Genomic DNA, 25,664 nt, shown 5'->3' with positions numbered 1-25,664 from the left:
GCAGTTTGACATACATGGGAGTAGCTGTTATGCTCTTGCTCCTGGAAACGTGGTAAGATCGCAGGACAGGCTGTCTCATCGTGGTGTTTGAAGTATAAAACTAACAATGTGCCTTCCATTCTGGCATGTGTCCACTGAAATTTGCATTACTACCAGCTGTTCTAACCCATTGTATTGTTGTTGCCAGGTGTTCTGGTTATTCCTTATCCATTCCCTTGCCTTTTTGTTCAGTAGCATTAGTATACACACCCATTTCAGGATGTGACCTGCATCATTCCTGAGCAGGAATGACGTCAGGTGTTGGACTGACAGTAATATCTATTCTGGTCTCCTCAGTAATGCTGCTGTTCTAGTTGCAGCTGATTGACTAAAAGGCCATCAGAAAAACCCTGTTGATGGATCACTTTAACTAACCTGTATCTTCAGTATTGAAGCTACTAGGGAATAGAATGTAAAAAGCCAATAAAGTCTAAGTGGAGAATAATACTGAAGCACAGGCTGGCTGTTTTTCTCCTATTAAATACGCCACTCAAATATTTTATTGAAATAATCCAATCTGTCTAGAAAAACAAGCCCAGACCTTCATGTTGTTTTGCAGTTTATTGTCGCTTTTGGAAATATTGCCAGTAATATTGCTCAGGGAGTGTGAAACTTAAATGAAGACCTGTTTGCCAACTCACAATTTCACAGCTGCTGAAGAGGATTTTTTTATTAAACAAATGCATATGTTTCCACAGTGCTAATAGTAGTCATGCTCTTTGCCCATTTTAATATTTGTCCTTTCATTACTCTTGGGTATCCTTGGTGAAAGCTGTGATCTGTCCTTGGAGGTTGTACAAAACTACAGGACAATTTAGTGAAGAATGCCAAGTAAAAGTTGAGTGGTCAGACCTTCCAAATTTTCCCTTCTAATGAAAAGTGAAAATAAACCTAAAACCAAATTCCTGCCACATATAGCAATAGTTTCTCTGACATGATAACATCTGGAAGTTTAATTCTTGTCTTGTTTTATTATGAGAAAATGGCCTGCTTAAAGTGTAGTACAAGATAGAAATATTTGGATGGAAAGAAAGTAAAACATTACATTTAAAAGTTACTGGAAAGCACTTGGCCATCTCTCAGCTAATCACCATTTTTTTGGTAGGAAAATAGGTTAAATAGAGATGGGATCAGAACTACTTAAACTTGGTCAATGTTTAAGGAGCATTTGGACATGATGTACAAAAAAAGCTGTTGAAGACTTAACTATATGAATTCCTTCCAACCCAACCCATCTCTGTGACCCCCAAAGACACCATATGCGAGACATGCCAGGTTTGTCCTATGTATTTAGTTTCTTTGCCAAATCTGGAATAACCACCAGTTCAATCTTTAAATATTTGTAGAGAATTTTCTCTCTTTTTGTTTCCATAACAACCACCTTACACTTGCCAGACCCCTTGATCCTATACTTTGGGGTCTTTCCTAGCTTGTCTGCACCTTTCTGCCAGCCCTGGACTGTCTTGAAGTAAGGGAGTAAGAATCAAAAACACGCTATAGCTCCAGCCAAGGCTGTTCAAAGGACTATTTCCTTCCCTGAACCAGAGCACAATGCCTCTGCATCTGCAGTGTTGAAGCTTTTTTTGTTCTCTGTATAACACTGCAAAGTCGGTATCTAGTCTGCCTTTAAGGTTTTTCTTCCTCATGTAATGCATTGGCTGCTCTTTTTTTTTTTTTCCCTTTTAGATTTAATGGCTACAGTGGGCCTTAACTTGGGATTTCCAATGGCTTTAATGTAACCTTAGCAGCAGGAACCCTGTTGGTGTTTGTATTCAGAAATATATTTCAACACTGAGGAAGCCTGCCTTGACAGCTAACTATTGGTTATCTTGTGAATATTGGCATTAAATAAAATGCTTTTGGTGTGGGAGTTGGGAGGTAGAAAAAAGGCTTCCCGTTATAATTATTTTAATATGTTTGACTTGGCAGCATCACTTGAGCTATGGCTGGGTGGAGATTTGGCTGTCAGAATTCTGATCACCTCTTCAGAGAAGACTTGCATAATAAACTCAATGCATGGGGGGAGGGGGGCGTTGAGTGGTGCATTGCTGCAAAAAAGATGGTTCTTTTAATCCTCACTTCTCATCTGATGCTGTGAGGATTGGATTTGATGATCATTAGTGATCAAAGCTTGCACATCAGTGAGTATATTAGGCCTTAGTAGCTGCGATTACTTTTCAGTGTGCTGATGAAAACGTTGGCTCTGTAAGTGTTATGACTGTTTTGCTGTCTCCGGTACAGGGCAGTGTAGCCAAGTGGTACTGGAGGAGAGGAGGTGGGTTGTAATTACCCAAACTGGAATATGCTGAGGGCAATGGGGGTTTAGTCAGTGACATCTGTACATAGCTGCTGTAGTCGGCCTACATGAATCTTGTTATTTATAGACTCTGTTATCAAACCTACTTTGTAAGCTTTTGTTTGTACTTTGGGTGCCAAACTGGATTCTCACCCATAGGAGGAGGATTTGCAGCCTGTAAGAGCCCCCTTGTCTTCACACTAAGACTTGGTTGCCTCACACAGAGGTAACTGATTTGAACTTGGTATGCAATTAAGTTAATGGCAAAATTGAATTAGCATTCACTTCACTCAGTGTGAGGCTTGTTGGAGTTTAACAAAGCACAGAACATCTGTTGAATGAGTATCTTTTTTTTTTTTATTGGCTCTTCTCAGAACACATCTCTGTTCTGAAGACTGTATGTGATTGTTATGTTTAACAGCAAGATCCTGAAGGGGGCCCTGAAACACTACTGGGTTCCTGAGTTTTTAGTAATGCCTGGAAGAACCACCTACCAAGTTGTCTGTGCCACTTTCAGCAGTGCCAGGCTGCAGAAGGGGCTACAGTATTTAAGCAAGTTGATGACAGTTCTCTTACTCCCCCCACACTTACATGAACACAGTCACTGAACTGTCCTGGGAGCTGGGTATTTGCTGCACCTGAACAAGTGATGGGGTGGGGTATGGTAGAAAAGTGGTGACTTGACTAAGGGGCTAGAGTAATCCTGGTTCTGACAGATTAGCATACAGGAATCTGATGTTTTGAGCCTGCTGCCTGTAATATTGAACTGACACTGGGGGGAGAGGTCCTGCTGGCTGCCCAGCAGAGGAGCTGGTTTTGCTGCAGGCAGGTTGGCTTTTGAAGCCTTCCATGGCAATCTGAGTGAGACTTTCCCTCAAGCTTACACATTTCTCTGGGCTGGTTCTACAACCCAAGGACTTGTTAAGATGGCTTTATGACTCCAGGAGGCCACTGTTGTCCAATTTGTATACCCCAGGCGAAATCTGTGACCAGCTTTTGTCCTGGCTGGCTTTACATTGCTTTGTAGACCCCAACACCAGCTGTTCATGGATGTTGCTCCACATCCCCCTCAGTGTAAAACAGGCTGAAACCTGTATGGCCTGACCATCCTCTGGGGCAGACTTCAGTCTCACATCCTGTATTGTTTATTGACTTGTAACACAAGCCAAGTTGCTATCTGGCCTTTCAGAGCCACAGCAGTGGGATTCAGTTGCATCTTGTAGTCAAGCAGATTTGGCAGAGTGATGCGTGTATGATGCTGTCAATGAAGAAACACTGGAAAAAGGACAAAACAGCCCAACCAACACTGAATTTGGCTGGGTTCAAGCAAGCTCGCTGGTTTGTGGCCTAGTGTGCACTTGGATGCGAGAGGCAATGGTAAAGGAGTTGCTAGGGGAGCAGCGAGTGCTGTTTTAAGCACCAAATTCTTGACACAGCTGTCAAGGAGGGTTTGCTGTTTGGCATTCTTCTGAGGGATTGGGGGGGAAGGAACAGCCCAGACGAGCACGCAGTCTCATTTGCAGAGCAGCAGGATCACGTGTGTAGGCTCTGACGTCTCTAGTTGCTGTGGGAATGTTTGACTGTCACAAACCTGTTGTTGTGGCTATACTGAATAGGCTGCTGAGGAGCTTAAGGAGGGGTGCAGCGGGGATGGGGTGGGATGTTGTGCTCAGGAGAGAATTCCTCTGGCAGGGGATTACTGCAAAAATCCAAACTAGGTGGTTTATTTTTGGAGGTATCTCCTTCTCCCCCCCCACCTTTTTTTTTACCCTGTCCCAAAAGTACATGTATCCATAAAAGAAAGCTACCTACCTACCTACCTACCTACCTACCTCTGCAGTAAATGCCACAGGGAACTGGGAGGGAAGCAGACCACTCTCTCTCTCTTCCTGTGGCAATCTGTGCTGTTGAGTGAAAATCTTGGTTCAGGCTAAACCAAAGAATTACTAGTGTTGCATCACTTGCAGCTTGCTGTTGACAGATCAGCCAGCTGTTGGAGCCTAATGGTCCCTGTGGACCAGGCAGGCTTTGTCTGCTGCTTCCATTAACCAGCTAACTTCCAGAGGTGCTCTAATCTAACAGCTTTTGGCAGCTTATTGTCAGTTGCTAGCAGCAGGAGGCTTTTTGGAATATCTTTTTGTGGAATGCTAGAAATGGCACATCCCTGTCACTGGTTTGTTGTGGTAATGCCCTTGTCCAGGGTGGAAGGAGGTGAAAGACTGGTGATGAGGAGGCAGGCTGCATGAAGAAGGCCTGGCAGGGGAATAAGGGGGCTTGAGGAAAGTGAGGGGAGTTGGGATATTCTTGCTCCAGCCACAGAACCTATTTAAGAGGTTTTTGCCCCACTTTTGTATCACTTACTTGCCCCTGTCCTTGTCGCCTTCTGTTTTCTGTCCCAAGTAGGTGGCTTGTGGTTGGGGTGCTGTCAAGAATAACCATTCTCTCTCTTTAGAAGACACTGTGGTAAGCAGCTGGCTGGTTCCCATGCATCCCATCTTGGCCCTGCCATTGAATTGTCCCATTTTGGCCCTGCCTTCCTTCCCTTTTTCTGCTAGCCAAGCGTGACCTTGCCTTCAGCAGCCAGAGTCCTAGGCTCACCCTCCTCCAGTGCATAATGTTGGTGATGGTTAACATCTCCAATTAAAGTTTCCCTTGCTGTAAGGTTTTAAATGTTATGAAGAAGGCAGTACTGCCTAGTAAAATTTAAGTAGGACTCAAGATGCAGGTTCTTTCCTTTTCTGGCTCTGCCACTGGTTCTTCCTCAGTGGCATTAGACAGAACTCTTCTCTTCTGTGCCTTTGTTTCCCCTTTTGCAGAATTAGGGGCGCGGGGTGCTCATAATGCTTTCAAATCAGCAGTTGAAAAGTGTTGTATAAAAACTGAGGTAATGGTAATACTTTAAAATCTAGAGGCCGGAGGGCATTGCCCCTGTTCTCTCTAGTAGAATGAACACTTTGCCCATTGGGTTCTGGAACCCAGTAGCTTGTGCATCTTTTTGCTGGTACTTTTCACACCGCTGCTTAAGCTGGATGTAGACAGTCCTCTGTGTAACTTGGAATATGCAGCCTGAAGAACTTAAGCCTCAGTGAAATCTGCAGTCAGATGAGCTTGGGTTGTTTTGCAGACTTCAGTGCTATTAAATTAGTTTTGGTGGTGGACTTTTTAAAAGCTCAGATCTTGGAGACCCTTTTTGGTTTGGCCATGCTTTGGTGTCCATATGCACAGGAGCTTTAGTTTTGAGATTCAGAAGAGAGGTTTTATGGGTAAAGTGAAGAGGCTGAGCAGAACTCTGGGTTGCACAGAGAAATGCAGCAGATTTGGTGTTAGGCAAGTTCTTCAAAACCGTATCAGGCAAGATCTTCTAAATTTGTATTTACCGCAGTTTGTCTGTAAAATGGGTCTAATCCCCTGTCTGGAAACCTAAGCCATTCTGTTTCGAAGAAACTGTTTTTCTTTGAACTTGTGGCATACTTAAAATCTCAGTGCACTCTATAAATCTTTTGAAGGGGCCTGTAAACTTGTATGAGAAAATCCATGTGATTAGATGTTTGTATTGTACAACAAGTGCAAAGAAGTGGGCAGAACTAAGGCTTCGTTTTCAATGGTGACTGTTTCCAGACCCTTCTAGGCTAAATCCCAATGTATTAATAAGGCTATTACTGTGTGTGACCTTTCCTTGTGGAACACTGGAGAGACATGCCCATGGAATGTGTAAGCTGTAAATTCTGTCCGTTTTGGAGCTCTTTGGTTTAAGGTCTTCTGAATATTAGTTTACTTGATTTAAAGCTGCTGGGCAGTGGTAGCAGAATTCCAAGCATGCTAGAATATTGACCTGGATCTTTCCACTCTGGGTGTGAGATTTGATCCTCTCGGCTCACGAGTTTTAACACCGAATCACTTTTCAAGTCTGACACTTCAGTTCATACACGTATACCTACTACAGACTCCAAAGGCACATACAGTCCTATTTTAGACAAAACAATGTGGAGGCAAATTAACCTTATCCTGAATTTCAAATGATCTTCCCACTAAAAAACATACTTTATCTTGACTCACTTGCATTTATTCTGCTCTGCCCGAAGTTTAGAGAGATCTTTTGCAACGGACTCAAAAAGCCAAGCAGTAGCAGGGTAGGCTAGTACTTTTTATAGGCTGACATGTTCAGAAAGGCAGTTTTTGATAGCCAAATGGGCAAGGGATGCTCCAGGCTGAGATGCCCTGGTTTAAAAGGTGGTGGGAGGTTCTCTTAGCTGAAACATCTTCTTTGGACTTAACCACCATAAAACCTCAGGATCCTAGTCCTTGCTGTAAGATCAGAAACACTTTCTGTTATCACCATCTATTTTTGAATTCAAGGACCACAAGAAATATACTACCTTGCTTGAAAGGATGGCAAGTTATGCTTGAATAGGCTTGCAGTAGGTTGAGAATTGAAACTTGGAGTTTGTCATGGATAAAGTCCTCATTGAGGAAGTATGTATGATCTTGTTTTGCCTACTCTGGAACTATGAGCCTTTGAATGACCAAAGCTGCTTTCTTTTTTTAATGTTTTTTGTCTGCCATTCTCAGAGCACTTTCCAAAGGAAATTTTAGTAGTCCCATTGTATATCTGTACTCAGATTATAAATCTAGTAAATTGCCTAAATCATGGGTCCAGCACATCAGAAAAATCAATTGTTTTCTATCTGTTGTATCAAGTCCTCCTAACCTGTAATGGCCCCCACAAGCCTATTTGAAAATGGCACTGATAGCTGACAATCCCAGCACAAAAGGTTTTGAAATGCAAAGAATTCACATGAGCAGTGAATGGAGAAGGTAGGAATCACTTGGAACTACCTGGGTCAGAATGAGACTTTGATATGATCAGTATGATTATTCATCTCCACTTCTTTCCTTTCTCAATATTTTCAATTACTTAAAGCATGGTGGGGTATCAGTTCAGTGCAAATCCACAGAGTGGATTAGTGAGTTAAATACTGCAGCACGTGCATGTGTCAGTCATTGTGGATGCATGTTAAAAAAGCACAGGAGAACAGTTTGACTTTTTTTAAACCTTGGTAACTTGGTCAGGTTCTGTAGTGGAATGCTGTTCATTGTTTCATTGACACATCCCTTGTATAAATATTACTCTTAACTCTTGGCCAGTTGGAAAAACAATGTTTTGTAATGGGAGAAAATGAACTTTCCGTTGTCATTTAATGGCTCAATATTTTGCTCAAACAAAATCTTATCTGAGAGAGAGATGCAAGTTTTGAGGGGTGGGGGGGAAGTTGACTGGAAGGAAAATGTTTGCAAAGTTCAGTGTAAATTACCTTACAATCGATGAATAGCTCCTTCTTTTTTAGGATACAGCTGCTAGCTAATGATCAAAATGGGTATCTGGCTGGGGGGGGGGGGGGGGTGGGTTTCTAAGCTACTAGTATGTAATTATCAGGCAGAGACTATTGAAGACACCCGTGTCATTTTATATTGGTTTTGTACACCAGGATCCAGGGTAGATGGGAGTGTCGTTATCCCAAGATAGGTGCATGCTGTAGGTGGCTATTACAACACATTAACTTGGGGTGGTAGGGAGGCAAGTAATAAGCTGTCTTGCTTTGAGCAAACTGCAGCTTATCACGGAGTAATAGGCAGATGACACACTGATGCAAGAGGCAAGGATTTTTTTGGGGTGAGATCTAGAAGCCCTGATGAAGAATGCCTTGCACCCTTATCCCAGCCATGCAGTCAATCCGGTTAGATATCACCCAAGAATTCTTGCCTCACATAATTCCTGGACAATAATGAATATAACATCACTCCAATACTACCACTTACACTAAAATTGGAGTTTTGCCCCCATTTCTTTCTGGGGGGTAATTCTACACCAGATTGTATGAAGTTGGCATAGTGTGTAGGGGTTTACGTAGTTTCTTGGTGGCTACTTAAACTGGCATTGGCATCACATGTTGTTTGTCCGAGGCCTGAGTGGCAAAAGCAGAGCTGCAGCTGTGAAACTGTTTAAAATACTAACCGCTTGCTTTGCATGCAGAGTCTCAGCATGATCGCTTCCCTATGCTGCAATTTATTGCTTCCAGCACACACTTCTAGGCTTTCAGGGCTCACGCTAAATCTTGGATGCCAGGACAGGGGATCCTGTTTCTCTCACTCAGGAAGAGTCTGATTCAGTCCCAGTCTCAAGCTTGGTTCACCTGATCTAGCTGCTTGTTCTTCCATCCATGCTCTTGACTTTCATGAGGTTTAATTAAAACACAGGTCTTTAATTTTTAATTTTTTCCTTCCTGTCAGTTTGAAGCTCTTTACTGTGTGAGTGGTGTCTCAGTGCAATTACTGTGCCTCCCATGGAGCAACAGACACTTAATTCAATGAGTTGGTCTCCTTCTTTTGAGAGCTCTGTTTATCTGCTCTTTATACCCTAATGAGCAAATGCAAAAATTATCATAGCAGTAAACAATTTGTGGCCTTATTTGGTGGCATTAATGGTTGGTTTATTTAGGTCTTGGTTGCTGAAATCTTCCTAGCATGTGACTGATGGTTTGCTGTTAGGGCATGCATTGTGAGAGTCTTTTAGTGTAGGGTGCCTTCTTCACTTACGTTGGGAGGGACTGAAGGGAATAGGTAAAGTCCAGGTTTTCTGTTAATAAGTGTCAGAACTCTTGATGCATCTTTACAGTAAAATGATTTGGCTCTTTATTTTCAATGGACGTGGGTTGTTCTATAGTAGTTTAATTGGTACAGAATCCAGGAAGGAGCCTCCTATTCTTCCTGTTTGTAGAAATCTGGTACACAATTGTAAGAGAAGCCCTAGCTTCTGCCTTAAAATTAAGACAGTCCTTTGGTACCTGTCTGTGCTCCTTATGGGTAGTACCTGTTAGGGTTAATTACTTTGAGAGAAGCAAACATGATGAGTTCCCTACTACTAAAAGTTTACTCCCCATCCTAACTGTGAAGCTAAACTGGATGAGTCAGAGTAATCAAAAGTCCACCTTTTAAGTGATTCCTGATTCCTTTTGCCTCTAGACCAATAGGGCTACAACCTGGTCGCCTGCCTCTAAGTGCAGCACTAGGTGTGTGGCTGGGACATCAATACAGAAGTGAGGGTTCAGCAGCTGTGGTAGTTCAGCATTGCTCACCCTCTGTTGTATGAAGTTTGTAGCCATTGCTAGCATCTTAACTCTTGCATTTCCTGGTGTCTGTGCATGTTAAATGTGTTGCTTCGACCAACCTGTGCTCTGAATAAATTATGCATTTGCATACACAAATCCAGATGGATGCTAAAACAAATATGATAAGAATATTCTGCTGTTCAAATGCAGCTTTGTGATGCAGCTTATTTGGGCTGCTCATGTCCATCACTTCTCAGCTCCTTCAGCATTGAGTCCATTTGCTTCTTTCCTTTTTGGGTATTTTTTGTTATGTGATTCTCCCCAAGTCTATTGAATACACATTTCCAAGCTGAATCCTGTTTCTGTCCTCCTGAGTATTTCTCTCTCTGGGTCCCTTTCCTTCTGTTCTGGCTTTTCTTAACTATCACTCCCAAATATTAACATGCTCATTGCTTCCACATCTCTTTCATTTAATAAAGACGCTTAATAGGCCTTGACCCTTCAAGACCTGGGCAGGAACACAAAGGAGTGGGGCAAATAATGCTTCATTTGTGAATGCCATGTTCATGCTGTAATGTGTATGCATTGAACACATGTGCCCCTTTCCTTTTTAACCAGTGAATATCTGCTGTTAACATGCTGCACCACTCTGAGCTACTGTGGATCAATGTAAGCCCAGAATAAATTCTGTAAATGAGTACTTCTGTAAACTGTAGTCTCTTCCTCTCTTGTTCTGAGGTTTGCTATAATTTGCAAGGTAACAGACTACAAAGCTAGATGAAGTTAGACCTGAAACAATAAAAATGTTGATTATGCAAAAGATTCACTGGGTTTTTAAACTGTCCTTCTGGGGCAGAGGATATCAACATTTCATTGTTGTTTGTGTGAAGTGCCTTTTAGTACCAGTTGTCCAGCTATGATGGATAAAGAAAGCAGATGTACCCTATGTCTTTTTAACTGCTTTTGTTTCCCTGATCACTGTAAAAGAGGCTTTCTCAAGCAGCAGTGCTGCCTGGGTTTGATCAAAGCTTATAAATGATGAATTGAAGGAATGTCCAGAGTAGAACAGAACGCCCCTTCTTGTATTCTTCTGTGTGGAAAAAGCACAATCGTTGCTTTACATACCTTTTCCCCTTCTCGAGCTTTGGGGGGACAGACAGAAAAGGCCTTTTGTTTTTGTCTGTCAGCAAAGACAATGCCAGTCGTGTTATACCTCTGCCCTCATCACCTGACCAGCTAAGGCTCTGTAGATTTTTGGCAAGCTGGGATGCAATTGTCCTCCAGCAACAGCATTGCAACGAAAACAAATGGTATCACAACTGCCTTCTTCCAGAGTTGTGCTGTGGGGTAGCAGAATGTGTGCTTGATGTTCCCCGTTCCTTTTGGCCTACATAGAGGGGAAAAAGAGGTCTCTCTTCCTTCCCTCAGGCTGAGACGGGGATGGATTTATTTCTTGATTTTCATCTTGTTGCATGAGAGCACTTGTTGCATTTGTCTGAATCCATGATGACTCTGAACATAAGAGGAAATTTGTTATAATTTTCCATGTCTAGAATTTAATTTTTTTGGGGGGGGGGAGGGGGGAGAGGGGGTCTAATATCTGTTCACACCCACACACCACTGCAGCAGGGGGGCAGGTGGTGGTTCGGCAGGCAGCAGGGATCAAGTGGGCTGACCCCTGCTTCTTGCTGTCCTCCCCCCAAGTGCTTGCACACAGTGGCATCTACCTCCTCTGCTGTCTGCCCCCTGCTTATACTACTCTTGGCTGGTGTGAGAGTCAGTCATGTTCAAATCTTTCATTGTGTGGAGCAAAACCAGGTTTGTTCTTGGTGAATTTTGGAGACGGGGAGATTTGGTCCTTCCTGAACAGTTTGTGTGGCTGTGGTTACCGTGACCACTCAGGATTTGTAGCACAAGTAAAGGCATCAGTCAGAGTCAAGACCCTGCTAAGTTATGTATTTATCAGCAAAAAGTTAAGTCCACACCATTAATGTTTCTGGGGTACCTTGAATGACAGTCTGAAGTGGTTGGAGCTGGCTGTGGTGTGTGGAGCAGCCAGTAGATACAGAGACGTAAGCTAAGGGGTGCAGCTTGGGGCCTAGAGACTGGTTCAGATGCCATAGTGCCATATTTTGGAAGAACCATTTTTTTTGGAAAGAGCTGGTTCACTTTAAAGATAAGGTATGGAGTCTTAAAAAAAGAAATTCCAACAATTGTAGAACATGGTCTAAGTTCTTCCTGAATATGAAAAATTTTTATTCTGTCTTAGTTCTCCTTGAAACTTGCCTTCTAGGTATAGACTCTGGGTCTCAACACCTCATGTGAGCCAAGTGTCACTGTGAAATAGTGACACCCCCGCTTATAATGTGAACTGTACCTTCTTTGAAGCTTCCCCCCAAGCCCTCCCTTCTCCCTTGATCTCTGTGCTGGAAGGCAGCTTTAAAGAAAGCAATGTAGGAGATGCTGAAGTTAGAGTCCATACGAAAAACTAGAACTCTTGGTTCCAAAATGATACCTCTTATTAGACCAACTGGGAAATTTCAAGAAAATTGGCCTTTTTTGCAAGCTTTGGGATCAAAGTCCCTTCGTCAGGCTCTGGGAAAAGTATAGATGATACAAGATGGTAAAAAGTCCCCATAGGTAGGAAATGAACTTCATTTTTGCACAGAGGGAGCTGAAGATGGACGGCTGTCCCTCTGGGTCCATGAGAGTGTCTTTGTGAGCTGTGTTGAGCATCTCTTAGAAGACAGTTCGCAAAGACACTCTCATGGACCCAGAGGGACAGCCGTCCATCTTCAGCTCCCTCTGTGCAAAAATGAAGTGTATTTCCTACCTATGGGGACTTTTTACCATCTTGTATCATCTACACTTTTCCCAGAGCCCGACAAAGGGCTTTGATCCCGAAAACTTGCATAAAAGACAGTTTTCTTGCCGTTTTCCAGTTGGTCTTTGAATTTTAAACTTCATTGCAGAACAACAAGAAAGATTTTTTTTTTTTTTTTTACCTCCCTGCCTGCCATCTGACACCTCCAGGGAAGGAATTCTACCTGATCTACACATCAAAGAGATACTCAGCACAGCTCACAAAGACACTGTCATGAACCCAGAGAGACAGCCTTCCATTCTTCAGCTCCCTCTGTGCAAAAATGAAGTTCATTTCCTACCTACGGGGACTTTTTACCATCTTGTATCATCTATACTTTTCCCAGAGCCTGACAAAGGGACTTTGATCCTGAAAGCTTGCAGAAAAGGACAGTTTTCTTGTGATTTCCCAGTTGGTCTAATAAAAAGTATAATTTTAGAACCAAGAGTTCTAGTTTTTCATATGTCTTCTTGTCTCAGACCAACACAGCTGCCAAGTACACCCCTAAGTTAAAGAGTGTGATCTACTTGCATATGCTTGCACTCAATTGGCAGGGGCCAGAGGGCAGAACTTAAATCCCTCCCAGGATTTTCTCTGGGGGGAAGGGAAGGTCTTGCATGATGTGTTTAAAATTGGGGAGAAAAGTTGGTCTTTTATGAGCCAAGTGTCTCAAACTTAAGAAATCTGGTGAATGTGAAAAACGTTGCAGGTCACGTAAAGGTAACATTCGTAGCCTCAGCTTCCCCATCTCACTACTGGAATTGCATTCCGTCAGAACATGTGCCACGCTGGAGGCTTTTAGTGGTTTGGCCTAAAGTATTTGTTGTATTCATTCCTGCCTTGTAACATGGCTCATGTTCTTAGTGTTCTTTTTTTTTTTTTTTCCTGTGTGAGATGCACAAAATTAAGAGATTCCTTCCCCAACTATTGAAACACCTGGAGGGTGTTAAGCTTTTTATAGCCATTCCTTTTTGGAGCCATAACTCATAGCTGCTTCTTTTCTGTTTTCATTTGCAGGTTGTGCAGCCTGACTTTAAAGAAACTGGTAGTCTTAAAGGAATTGGATAAAGAGCTCATACCTGTGGTCATTGCAGTTAAAATGCAGGTAACTTTGTATTTAATTAGTTCTGAGAGCAAAATGGAACCCTGCTAAAAATGTCAAGTGCTAAATTGTCAGGAAATAACCATGTTAGGATGAACTTCATTCCCTTAGCCACGTGTTGCTATTGCAGCATTTTTGCAATTGCAGTATGTGGTGTCAGAAACTCATGGCTACCTACACATGTTAAAGTCTTGGCATTTTTTCCCCCCAGCTTTCTGTAATGTTATTGTCTCAGCAATTATGCATGTCTTTGCGGAGTGGGATGTCTTGAGTTTAGTCCTTTTGTTGAAGACAAAGGTAGTTTTATTTTGCAAAACTGAGTTTTTGGTTATAAATTCTCTTTTTCCCCCAAATTCACTGAAACCAAGCCTGTTGTTCTGTGACAAGTAGCCTCTTGTGTCAGGGTGGAATTTATTCCCTAAGAGCCTAGTTCTTCTTGGCTTCAGGTAGATGGGAATCTAAAATGTTCTATTTGCTTCTGAAAGACTTCCTTTCTGCTTTTCATCTTATTGTTCCTCTGGATGGTAGGAAAGTAAGGCTGGAGTGGACATCACAAGATAATCTAGTACAGCCCCCTGCTCAAAGCAGAATTATACTTGGACCAAGATCTGCTTAAATTAATCGTACTAGTAAAATAGTCATCTAGCAAAATATTTTTCACAAGCTTCAAAGGAGTTCATATAGCTACTGTTACAAAAAATACAAAAGCATGTTCCTTCCTCGATTTAAATAGCATATGTACGTGTTTTCAACTGTATGGACTTGTATGTACATGTACCTTTTTAGTGTGTAAATATACCCATCAGTTCTGAACCTAAGATGATAAGAATGCATCACTTTTGCCTGTAGGCAGGAGACGGACTAAAAAGCAGTGTGGTCTGTTCTTGAATTACTTGTCAGCTCCGCTTACAGACATTCGTGTCACTGAACAATACCTAGACATTGCTTAAAAACAGAGGAAATTCCCAGGGATAGAACTTTGTTAGCCGAGAGCCGAAATGGGAGAAAGCAGCTGGTTCAGCCAAAAACCCTGTGGTGAACTTAGCAGTCAGGATATAAGACAAAGATTTTAGCTTAGAAATTGAAATGTCTGCAACGACTTTTACAAAAAGACCTGGAAAATTCATGTACACAAATAAGTATTCAACAAATAGTCATTTTGAGAATAGTTCGAAACTGCTATATCTGTCTATGTTGAGACCAACAAGTTATCTCCAGTGGACCAAAGAGAGATTTTTTTTTTTTTAATTAGAATTTTGCCCCCTCCTCTTATGCAGTCACACAGCTGGTCTTGTTAACACGGATTTTGGGGTACCAGCACTTAGCGCTGCTCTTAGTTTCTTGTGCCCTTCCAGAATGGGAAAGTCTAGTTGCTGGAACCCTGGGAAATTGGTTCCCTCACAATAAGTTGGCTTTGTAGGGAAAAAGAGACCAATCTAGAAAATCAAAATAACCACTATAAATAAAAATATCCATCTAATCTTAACTGCTCCTCCAGTGAACGATAGCAAAAGGAATTGAGAACATCATAAGGAGGGATAGGAAGTTGCTTCTTGGGTATTTCTCAGCTACCATCTCCCCATGTGCACTCTTGCTAGAGCTTAATGGAATCTGGTGGTTGAGGAGCTATAGAGAGTTCAGACACTATGTGGACAAGGTTCTTTGGGTGAATCTGGTATCTTTTATTAGACCAACTTAAATAGTTGGAAAAACATTTCTTAGGAAGCTTTTGGGTTTAAAAACCCTTACTCAGGCTGAGGAAGCATCTGCAGTTGGTGTGTGCTCTTCCTGGATGGTACACACCAACTGCAGATGCTTCCTCAGCCTGACGAAGGGTTTTTAAACCTGAAAGCTTCTTAAGAAAATTTTTTCCAACTATTCAAGTTGGTCTAATAAAAGATATCAGATTCACCCAAAGAACCTTGTCTGCCTATGCCCTTAGACCAACACGGCTACAACCTACACCCCTGTAACACTAGATGGAAGAAGTCTTGAAGTCTGTATTAGGTCTCTCTGGAGTACAGGGGCAAAATGCTTTGTGCTCTTCTTAGCCCTTGGAGCCAAGGGATTACTGAGCCTTTTCACACAAGGAGGGAGTTGTGGCTTGTGGAGATGGCTTCCAGGGCCATATAAAGGAACTCCAGAAGATGTGCAAATATGATATGCATGGTCAGACCATTTGAGTTTCCTAGCCTCACTAAGATTTGGTTCTTTATACTGTTTACTCTCTCAGATTATTGCCACTTAGAAACACTATGTATACACCCTTATGTGTATACCACATTTTAGGTTGGAAGGGCACAGGTCCCAGGGAAATTAAGTATGTGAAACTGGTTTACTGCAATGAAGATGGTTTTAAGTCAGTCTTGTTCTGGTTATGACCACCTTCCTCCTGGCCCCCCCCAATTGCTGCGGCTTGATTACCTCCCTATTTCTAATTAATTAATCTTGTTAAGAAAGTGCTAATATCACCATTGTAACCAGTAGAAGCAAGGGCTGAAGGCAAATTAGTGTAATTTGCTTAGGGTCACAAAGGAAACTTATGATGGAGAAGTGGTCTCCCAAGTCTTAGCCATTGGACAATCCTTTCCCAATCTTCTCTTGACTTTGACCTTGCATATCTCCTAATGTCACAAGGTCACCTGTAGAGGCCTAGAGCTATAGCTCACAAGCTGACTTTGTGTATTCCTTGTACTGTTACCTGATTTCCCCACCCAGGTTCATTATGCCATGTAATAGGCTAAAGGTGGGGCAGTATCTGGGCAGTTCCTCCATCAATAGTTTAAGTACGTTTCAATCCTTCCCTATTAAAAGCCCCCTTGTACCTTGGGATATTAATATGGTGCTGACAAGGCTTTTGGACGGGTCACTTGATATGCATGAGCTCAAGTTCCTCTCAGTTGTTTTTTGAGGTTGGTCAAATTTCATTGCTGGGTGCGTTTACTCTCAGTCAAATGGCTTGCCCAGCTTTTTATATTAGAGATAAGGTGTTAAATATATCACAGGCCCTTCCAAAGGGTCTGAGGGAGCTTTGCCTTTTGTGAGTGCATCTGTTGGTCCTTCATTACAGAGCCACTGCACATTTTTACACATGCCTGGGGCGGGGCGGGGCGGGGGGGGGATGCTTTAATTAGCATGGCTCCAAGAACCACTCTAATTTAAGTGATGCAGCGTCTTGTGTGTCAGCATCCCTGTGCTTCAAAATGGTGGCAGGGAAGCGTTAACTAAAGGTCATTCGATGAGCTTTAGTTAAAGTACCCCTCCTGCTATTTTGAAGCGTGGGGATACTGATACATGAGATGTGGAGACTGGCTGCAGCATGCTAATTAGCACATTCCAGTGGACTTGACTAATTGAGTTTGCTCTGATGTGCTGTAATTACAGCACGTTGGAGCAACCTCCTAGCGTGTCTACAGGCACCCATTGTGTTGAAGCGTCATTAAAACAGCCTTGTCACTGTTAAGGACTCCTGCATTGACTGGCCAAAGTCAGTCTTGAGAGTTTGTCATAGTTGCTGGGATAACTGCATCTCTGCCCCTTACCTGGTATTTGTGTCTGCTGAGTTCCACTCTCCCAGAGTTGCCATTTGCTGCCATTGTCCCACTTTTAGAGTTTTCCCTGAGCTACTGTGTCTGGTATCAAATGTTCTTACCCAAGAGATCTGAAGTATTTAGGGGCCTTGTAGAATTTCCTTTCCTGGAGACTGCCCAGGAGTACATAGTAACAAAACAGTCTACCCAAACCAAAGTATATAGAAAAGGGAAATTAAAGCAGTCTATATGCATGTCTACCTTGCCTAAAGCTGTATGGTTTCCTGATGTTAAACTAGATAAGATAGATTTCTTTGGACAGAACCAATGGGCATTTGTTTCTTGGGTCTCCAAACAACAATATCAGGCTCTTCTCTTAAGTGAAGAGACACCCTGCTGTAACTCTTTTTGCTTCTGGACAATGGCCCCTCTGGGCAATTCCACTTCTGAAGGCTCAGCAGAAGATCAAGCTGACATCCTCTGCACTCTGCTCCTCTATTCCTGCCTCCTATTATGAGTGTTTGAATAGGCATACATCCATGCACAGAGGGTCGGCTCCACTCCAGCAAGCTGTTTGCAGCTCAGCATAGAGCTCCTGTGAACTCTCTGCCCATGTTCTGTTTGGAGAACTACTGCCTGCCAAGAACAAATTTTCATTGGGAATGGCAGGGTGGGGGGAGGATCTCCCTTTTGTGGTCTCTCCCAACTTTGGCGATTCACTATGTCCCAAGTTACAAAGCATTGGACACTAGAGTCCTGAGAAGGTGAAGGGAGCAGGATCAAACCGATGCCCAGAATTTCATTTGATGGATTTTCTCTTTCTATGTAGGGTTCTAAACGAATACTCCGGTCTCATGAAATTGTGCTGCCCCCGAGTGGACACGTGGAAACGGAACTTGCACTAACTTTTTCACTACAGGTAATGGAGATTTAAACCTCAAGGCAGTTGCACTCATTTTAGAAAGCTTTGTTGCCTTTAAAGTCTCTGTGAACAATCTAAATCCTCTTCTGAAACAACTATAGGTTGTTCTAGCAGACACCCTAATGGTTACCCTAATGCTTTTCATTATAGCTGCTGTCTCAGCCATTTGGACTGACATGTTCTGTGCTGGAATTCTGCCTTAGCTTGAATGTTTTGGGGAAGTTTCATATTATAAATGATCCAGCAACTTCCAAGTGCTAGGTTGGCAAAATAGTTGTTTTTGAAACACTGGCACCTCCATGTTTTAGAGCAAAGCTATGAAAGTTGATGGGGGTAGCCACAGGGTTGGAGCAGTGTTTTTTTTTGCCATTTTGGTGGAAATCTACAGAGACACAGGCAAATTTATAAGCTTTTGAAAAACAGCATGTGTATGTCCAGTGGAACTTGTTGAAAGGCTAGCAGTTAAAGACTCGGACTGTTTCTTCTTCAGTAAGTGTGCTTCATCCTGAAAGTGCCCAGAGCAGTCTTTCGACTCAGCAGTATTAGTCCCTCTAGCAATCCTGCATGTTGTCATGCTTTGGGCATTGCAGTTTATACAGGACTTAAAGGACTTTTCTTGTCATTGGTTCTCCTGGTTGCTGATTAGGGGGAGAATTTAGTCTAGGAACTAGGACAACGCCAGAAGGTGTTTCTGTGCTTTTCTTTCTGCCCTCCTTGCTGGCATCCAGGTAATGCAGAAGGAAAAAGGAAGAAACCACTTAACCTGAATGAACTGAAAGGGGGTTGATGGCAGAACAAGGCTAGAAGTGGTGGGGAACAAAGAGCACAGAAGAAAGAGGCATATTGGCAAAACCTTCACCAAGAACGCCCGTCTAGTTTGACCATAGTGGCCTCATTCCCACGTGCTTTTCCACGCTTATTTAATCTCATCTTCTACTAGGTATGAGGGATCTTGTCTGTACCTTACCTACTGCTGAGGCACCCTTGGCAGTAAGAAGTGTTTCTCGCTGACCAGGAACATCTTGTGTGGAAGTGAAGCCTCTTGGCTAGGAGCCAGCAGGAGACCATGAAGTCCATTTCAGCTCTTCCACTGACTGTGGTGCATATAGCCCTAACCAGGAACCAAGTCTCCTACCTTGCACAGATATTAGTCTCCATACTGAATAAAAGGAGAGGTAGCTGAGAAGAATTTTTATGCTTGTGCAGTCAAGAACAGAAGTAGCTTCTGAATGGTCTTGGATGTTCAGGAAAATAACAATTGTAGTAGGCACATGTAAGTGGGATCCTGTGATTTTATTTCAGCATCTCTTGGCAGCTTTTACCACAACCCACAAATTAAGTGTGTTTGCTTACAAAAATGAAGCTCCTGTCTTTCCCATTAATGGGGAAACATTAGCTTGGCCACCATGCTGTTTGGCAAGATGCATTGCCTTATTAGAAGTACTAAAATAGGATCCTGATTCAGCACTTGTAGATGCACATGGCTATGGCAAATCAATATTAGCTCCTGTGTTTTTGCTAAGACTGAACAAATCCTGGCTTCCTGGGGTAGAGAAATTCCTAGGCCCTTGTTCTAATAGCAGCATGTGCTGAACCTTCCCAGGGAGAGCCACAGCAATCCCAGTGCAGGGAACCTCTGCACTTGCTCTGCTTAATGAGACTCCTGTGTTGCAGGCATCTGGGGTATTCACATTTAGGGGACACGTGAATGTTTTGGAAGTCTGTGAATTGTTTCACATGGTAAAGAAAAAGGTCTTAATCCAGTGGGGCCCGGAAATCAAATATGGCCCATATTTATTCCAAAATCAGTTAAAAGTTTCAAGTATGGACTATTGGATGGATGACCATGATAGTGGTACTATAAGTAGTTGCATGAGAGAAACTTGATGGCTTTCCAGTCAAACTGGGATAAGGAAATAAATGGAGATTCTAGATTTTTCCCTGTCCTGAACTCAGCCACATAAGGTGGGTTAGAGACTTAGTCTAGCTTCTAAATAAGCTTTCATTGCAATGTGATTGGAAGTAGCAACTCTGTTAGCAAGAGTTCCTTTCTTCCAAATGTATTGGGTAGGTGTAGAGGACTAAAGTCTTGGCAGTAAGCCAAGATCTCCTGAGGAAAGGCTATGACTCAGGGTGAGGCCACACTCTCTCTCTCTCTCTCCTACCATGTGACACCAACAATAAATATTCTTGATGGATCTGGACAGGCATGTGGTTTTCTGGGACTTTCAGTTTCCTGGTGGTAGGAATTAGGGTTCAGTTTCCCTTCATTCTGCATTAATCCATGCCCTTGGAACAGAGAACTGCATTTAACATGACCATAACTTGCAGTAAGAGTACTCGCAACTATCTTCTTCTTTGGACCTGAGCTTTCTTGCAACAGGTACCCCCAGATCATCTTGTGGATGTTTTGTAACATAGCCCCTCAGAGTACAGGCCAGGCTGTGCATGGACATCTCTGTTCTACAACCCATCAGGGTCCACTCCCATTGGAGTGACTGGGATTGGAGCCTGAGCCAAGGTGACAGAACTGCCCTTGACACTCTAAACTTTAAGGAAATGGAATTGGAGAAGCTAGCAAGTGTAATACATTGAGAACCTGTTGCTGAGACAAGGCCAAGTTCTCTCTGATTACAGGGAGGATTTGTGTTCTTACACAGTGATGCATGGGAAGCCTTTCTGGAATGGCCCAGTACGGTTTTAATGACACTAACTGTCTCTTAACTGGATGATAGCTTGAAGATGCATCAAGCTCCTAACCATGGCCTTGCCCAAGCAATTTGGAAGCTAATGACCAAGATAGTTGAGATAAATTTGTAGGCTCAGGAGTGTTAGCCAACATGCAGCTTCTGACTAAGAGCACCTCTGATGTATGGCAGTGATTCTCAGCCAGGGTGCTAGGCACCCAGGGGTGCTGTGAAATGCTTTGAAGGTTGCATCAAGGTGAGCAGATAAGCAAATAAGCACAGACTCAGGCTCAGTCCCTTCCTGGCTGTTTGCCAGCCCCCACAACCTGGCCCCTCTGCAAGGTAGGTAAGCATTATAATAAATATGTTTTGATTTGTTTTGTTTTTAAATGGGGTGTTGGTCAATTTACAAAAGTCATGGAGGGGTGCCTTGAATTTGTTGATCGGTTATTCTGCTAGCTCAAGTGGTAGGATCTGTGTAGTGGATGCAAAAGATCCAATGTTGCTGATAAGCAGAAAGCTAGGAAAGAGGGTGGGGTAGTGATACCACATACTGCAGTAGGTTTTCCTTTCCTTTTTGTTTAAATAAACCTCAGATTCCCACATATATAAAATACTAAACCAAAATGAATCAAGATTGTGAGGTCCGGTACTCGGATCAAGAAAAGTCAGAACTATCTCTGCAACGTAAACTCAGCCTCCCTGTGCATTTGTATTATGATAGTCTTTTTGGTTATGTCCTTATACTATTTCTTCTCTGAGCCCCCTTGCCTCATACAGGTCATGAAACGGACCATGTTCACTGAATGAACAGCTATTCAGTATTCTCCTTATTTAGTGTGTGACCTTCTGCATCCTATTCAAGCTCTGCTCTGAAGTTAGAATTAGTATCATCTTAAGCTTTTTGATGGTTATTGCTAATGCTGGGGAAATATTCAAGTGCTGTGTGCTTGCTTTCACAACACGGCATGGAATGAAGGGGTTTCAAGTGTAGCATAGATAGGAACTGAGGCATGGGGATCAAGGCCAGAAGCATCCGCTAATTCTGGGTATGCAATTTGAGATGCATAGAACCTGACTCTCTCTCCCAGGGTGCTTAGCACTCCAGAATATTTCATGTTTTCGCAGCCCAGCTCCCATTTGACTTTAGTGGCAGCTGCAAGTACCCAACAGTTCAGAAAACCACACACCCAGGAGTCAAGTCACGTGCCCTGAACATAAGGAAAAACACAGCTAGTGGCCACCCGTAAAACCTGGTTTAAGTGACTTGTCCAGAACCACATGAGAAGTCTCAGGCAGAGGCATGATAAGAATCCAGTACCTCTCAGTACCCTTCAGCTGTCTTACTCATGATGCTATCCTTTCTCTTCCCACAATTCACTGCTCCATTCACTGCATACCTTCCAGCAGCCCATGAATCTGGGTCCTATAGTCAGGCTTCTTCACCACACAGGATTGATTTCTTTTATGTTATCTGGCACATTGAGGCAGCCTCCTGTGGAGAAAACAGTACCCCATCATGTCATTAGTCTGTATTATACACATAAGGGAGCCAATTTGGGATTGCATTGGGAAGACTGATTCCAATTCTGAGGGCTTGACTTTGCAAGCTGATGTTCCCTTACTATCCTGTTTGTGCAGTCTTTATAAGGAAGTGATTTCATGTGAACAGACTATTTTAAAACAGTTTATTTGGTCATTGGCAGAGTACTGATTTCAGAAAATGGAAAGCCTCCTTTGGCTGGAGAGCATGGCACTGCCTGGCCAACCAGTGAGCCATGGGGAGTTTAGGACCTTCTTGGGCTATCCTGGCTCCTGTGTGGTCGGCCTTTCAAAAACTTACTGCAGGAATCTTCCATGGGCTGTACTTAGTCCAAAGTAAAGGTCAGGATGTTGCAGCAGGGACTTCAGGGTCCCCACTGGTTTCTGAAAACAAAACCCAAGTTTAGGAAGCCCAGTGCTGATTTTTTTTTTTTTTTAAATCCTGCAGGAACTTTGCAGTCATACCTGCTCAGAGCAAACCAGTTTCTTCCAAGCATGTTTGCATTGGAGAGGCACCCAGGGCAATTCTTGAGGGAATCGTTGTAGTAACCATTCAGATCTTTGCATTTTGCTAGTAGGCCTCACCCAGGAAGGACGTGGGAAAACAAAACCCTTGTAAAAACATACTTGGAAAGCTGTGTCTGTAGATTTAATGGTTATTGCACATTCTCTTTCTCAGCATTGTGAAGACAGACTGGATGGCAAAAGGAAGGAGAATGTTTGAGTATCAGGGAAGAAACCCAGGGGTAGATTCTCAGTAGGAAGGGAAGGGTGCACAGGGGACTAGCAGCCACTGCTATTGTTAGAACCAAAGTTTAATTTAACTATAAACATCTTTAAAAACACTAGTGTTTAGAGAAGTAGTTAATCTCTAACATGAATCTGTTACTAGCAAAAAACTTAAGTAGCTCGGATCAAGTGTCAAGAAGCAGTAATAAATATCTTTCATATCATGTTCTCACTGCAGTATCCTCACTTCTTGAAACGAGAGGGCAACAAGCTTCAGATCATGCTGCAAAGGAGGAAGCGATACAAAAACCGAACCATCCTAGGCTATAAGACTTTAGCAGTGGGCTCCATTAATATGGCTGAGGTATGTACCAGACACAACTCAAGTGTTCATCCTTATGCAGTTAGTCCAATAAAAAGATGTCACCCCAAAAAATCCTTGTCACTCCTAAGGTTACCGGTCATCTTTAGGAGTTTCATTTTTCTCCAAGTGTATTATTGTTGGAGTTCAGAGTGTTAAGGGCAGTGATATACAGCACTAAATACTATCTATTCTCTTAAATTTATTTTGATAACCACAGTCCTATAACATTAGTTTATTACCTTATAACCTTTAAGACTGCAGATCAGCACCAATTAGTTTATCCAGATACAGAATTGTTTGCCTTACATTCAAAGCACGTTTTAGCTGAAGAATTGAATAACTTACAATTGTGAGGGGTGGTGATGGACAAACACGAGCAGCAAAAACTGCAGTATACTTGATTCAGCTGAATGGACCTGTTTCTCTTTTTGGATGGTTCTTCGATATAAATAGCAGTCCTAGTTTTCTGTTTGTATGGAGTAAGATTAAAACATCCAGCCCACCAAATCAAGCTTTCCAAAGGGAGGAGGTGCTAGGTGGCCTGTGCATTCCTAATTCTGCCCCTCTATTCTAGCCAAAGATGTGAAAATCCTATTAGGGACCATTGTGCATATGTGCAAACATAAGACCTTTATTTAATTTTTTTCATGGTGTTTTTATTTTAATATGGCTTGAATAGTCATTGAGAATAAATGACCACAGTTATCTGGCTCTTAACTTCCATCAGTAGTTGAAGTAGACTTATAGCATATCTGTTGAGCTTCAGCTAACTCTTAAATCATAATTAATCTCTGCATCTGTGTACTTCTAAGTGCAGATAGCCTTTTAGAAGTGTGGCCTAATGGAAGGCTGCTGCGCTTCCCTTAGTATGGACATCTTCCAACAGACATCATTCCAGTAGAGAACTCTTATTAGGATGAGTTCTGTAACACTACTTTCATGCTAGGCTGTTGTGACTTCAAAACAAAGGATTTTTTATTAGTTAAATCTGCAACTGCCTTTTATTTTCTGAGAATTAAGCTTGCAGACAAACCTGTGATGCTTCTGTTTTTGAACTAGAATGCATTCTGAATTCTAACGTTTTTAGCTGACTGCTTGTCCTGCAATACATTCAGTTCATTGTTAAGAACTGAAAATTAAATGCCACTACAGGAAAAAATGAGCAGCACTCAACCAGGTTAGTCAGCAAATATCTTAACAATAAGCATTCTCTGTTGAAATGTAATAGGTTTTCTCCCTTCATTTTTGTAACATCCAGTAGAGGATGGAATGTAAATATTAAATATCTATAACATTCTTGCTAATGTTTCGACCAAATTTTTCTTCTCTCCCTTAACTGGAACACTTAACAGACTATATTCAAAAACACGGAAAAAAACAACAAAAAACCCCCAGCCTTGCTGGTGCCCCTTGCCCCCCACCTACAGCCCTGCTCCCCCTGCCTGGCTGGAGGGGGCCCCCAGCTGCCAAGGCTACAGACCCAGGTCCATACCCCTTGCCCCCACTCCCCCCCTGCTGCGTGGGGGGAGGGGTGGCTCCCTGCTGCAGTGCACACTCCCGAGGGGGGCAGAGGGGATCTGTGCCCCCCAGATCTGTGCACAGAGCAGGCAGGTGTTGGGTCCTGCCCTGCTGCCCTCCCCCAGGGCCTCTACAGCCTGGCAGGAACAACCCAGTGCGGTAGGGCAGAGCAGGGCCATGTGGAGAAGCTGTTTGCCACTGTGAACTCCATGCTGCCCTAGCAATGCGCCTCCTGGTTTGAGGGGTGCAACCCTGTGCTGCTGCCCTCACTGAAGCCCTGCGTGCAGGAGGCGCGTTGCCAGGGCAGGGGGGAACTCCCAGCGGTGAGCAGCTTCTCTGCACGGCCCTGCAGTGCCCTGCCATGCTGGGTCATGTCCGCCAAGCTGCAGAGGTCCTGGGGGAGGGCAGCAGTCCTAGCGCTGCCCAGCTAACTCCCTCCCTCTAGGAGTCTCAATCCCATGCTTCTCCCCGCTATTTACCTGCAGGCGCTGCTCTCAGGCTGCCTGGGGCTATGTGCATGTAGATGCACATGGCTCCCCTTGACTCACTGCCCTCTTCCTGCTCCCTCCCAGGTCCCTGCAGGCTGGAACTCTGCCAGCCTGCAGGGTGCTCATTGCAAAACTGGAAAATCCGCGGGTTTCTCTGGTAAAACAAGAAATCCGCGTTTGCCTCCGTCAAAAGGTAAAATCCTCTGTTTACTCCATTTTTCCATGGGAAACAGAAAACCTTGATTCCTGGTGATAAGGGACAAGCCAGGGAGGCGCATAAGGAAGTTTTGGAGGCCTAGAATGAAAACTTGAAGAACAGGGTGAGAAGTCTGAGGGAGGTGTGATCTAACTATGCTGAAGGAAATGATGAAAGGAGGATGAGTATGGGGAAGAGCATTCCAATTAGCAGGACCATCAAGATGGCCTCATGCTTGTATTGTGGTCTCGCTACTTATCCTCATTAGCACCTGCTATTATT

The 25,664-nt window shown here is 43.1% G+C and overlaps 1 protein-coding gene across 2 annotated transcripts in view; it reads left to right on the top strand.

The window, feature by feature from the left end:
* PACS2 (phosphofurin acidic cluster sorting protein 2) overlaps nucleotides 1–25,664 on the top strand; it is a 131,271-nt gene that overhangs the window by 28,851 nt on the left and 76,756 nt on the right. For both annotated transcript variants that reach the window (XM_059728261.1, XM_059728260.1), the window contains exons 2-4: nucleotides 13,322–13,409; nucleotides 17,766–17,855; nucleotides 23,055–23,180. In XM_059728261.1, coding sequence (XP_059584244.1) covers nucleotides 13,322–13,409; nucleotides 17,766–17,855; nucleotides 23,055–23,180 — 304 coding nt within the window. The remainder of the gene's footprint in view (nucleotides 1–13,321; nucleotides 13,410–17,765; nucleotides 17,856–23,054; nucleotides 23,181–25,664) is intronic.

Source organism: Alligator mississippiensis, chromosome 5 (genome assembly GCF_030867095.1).
Source record: "Alligator mississippiensis isolate rAllMis1 chromosome 5, rAllMis1, whole genome shotgun sequence".
Classification (NCBI taxonomy): domain Eukaryota; kingdom Metazoa; phylum Chordata; order Crocodylia; family Alligatoridae; genus Alligator; species Alligator mississippiensis.
This window is presented reverse-complemented; position numbering and strand designations above follow the sequence as displayed.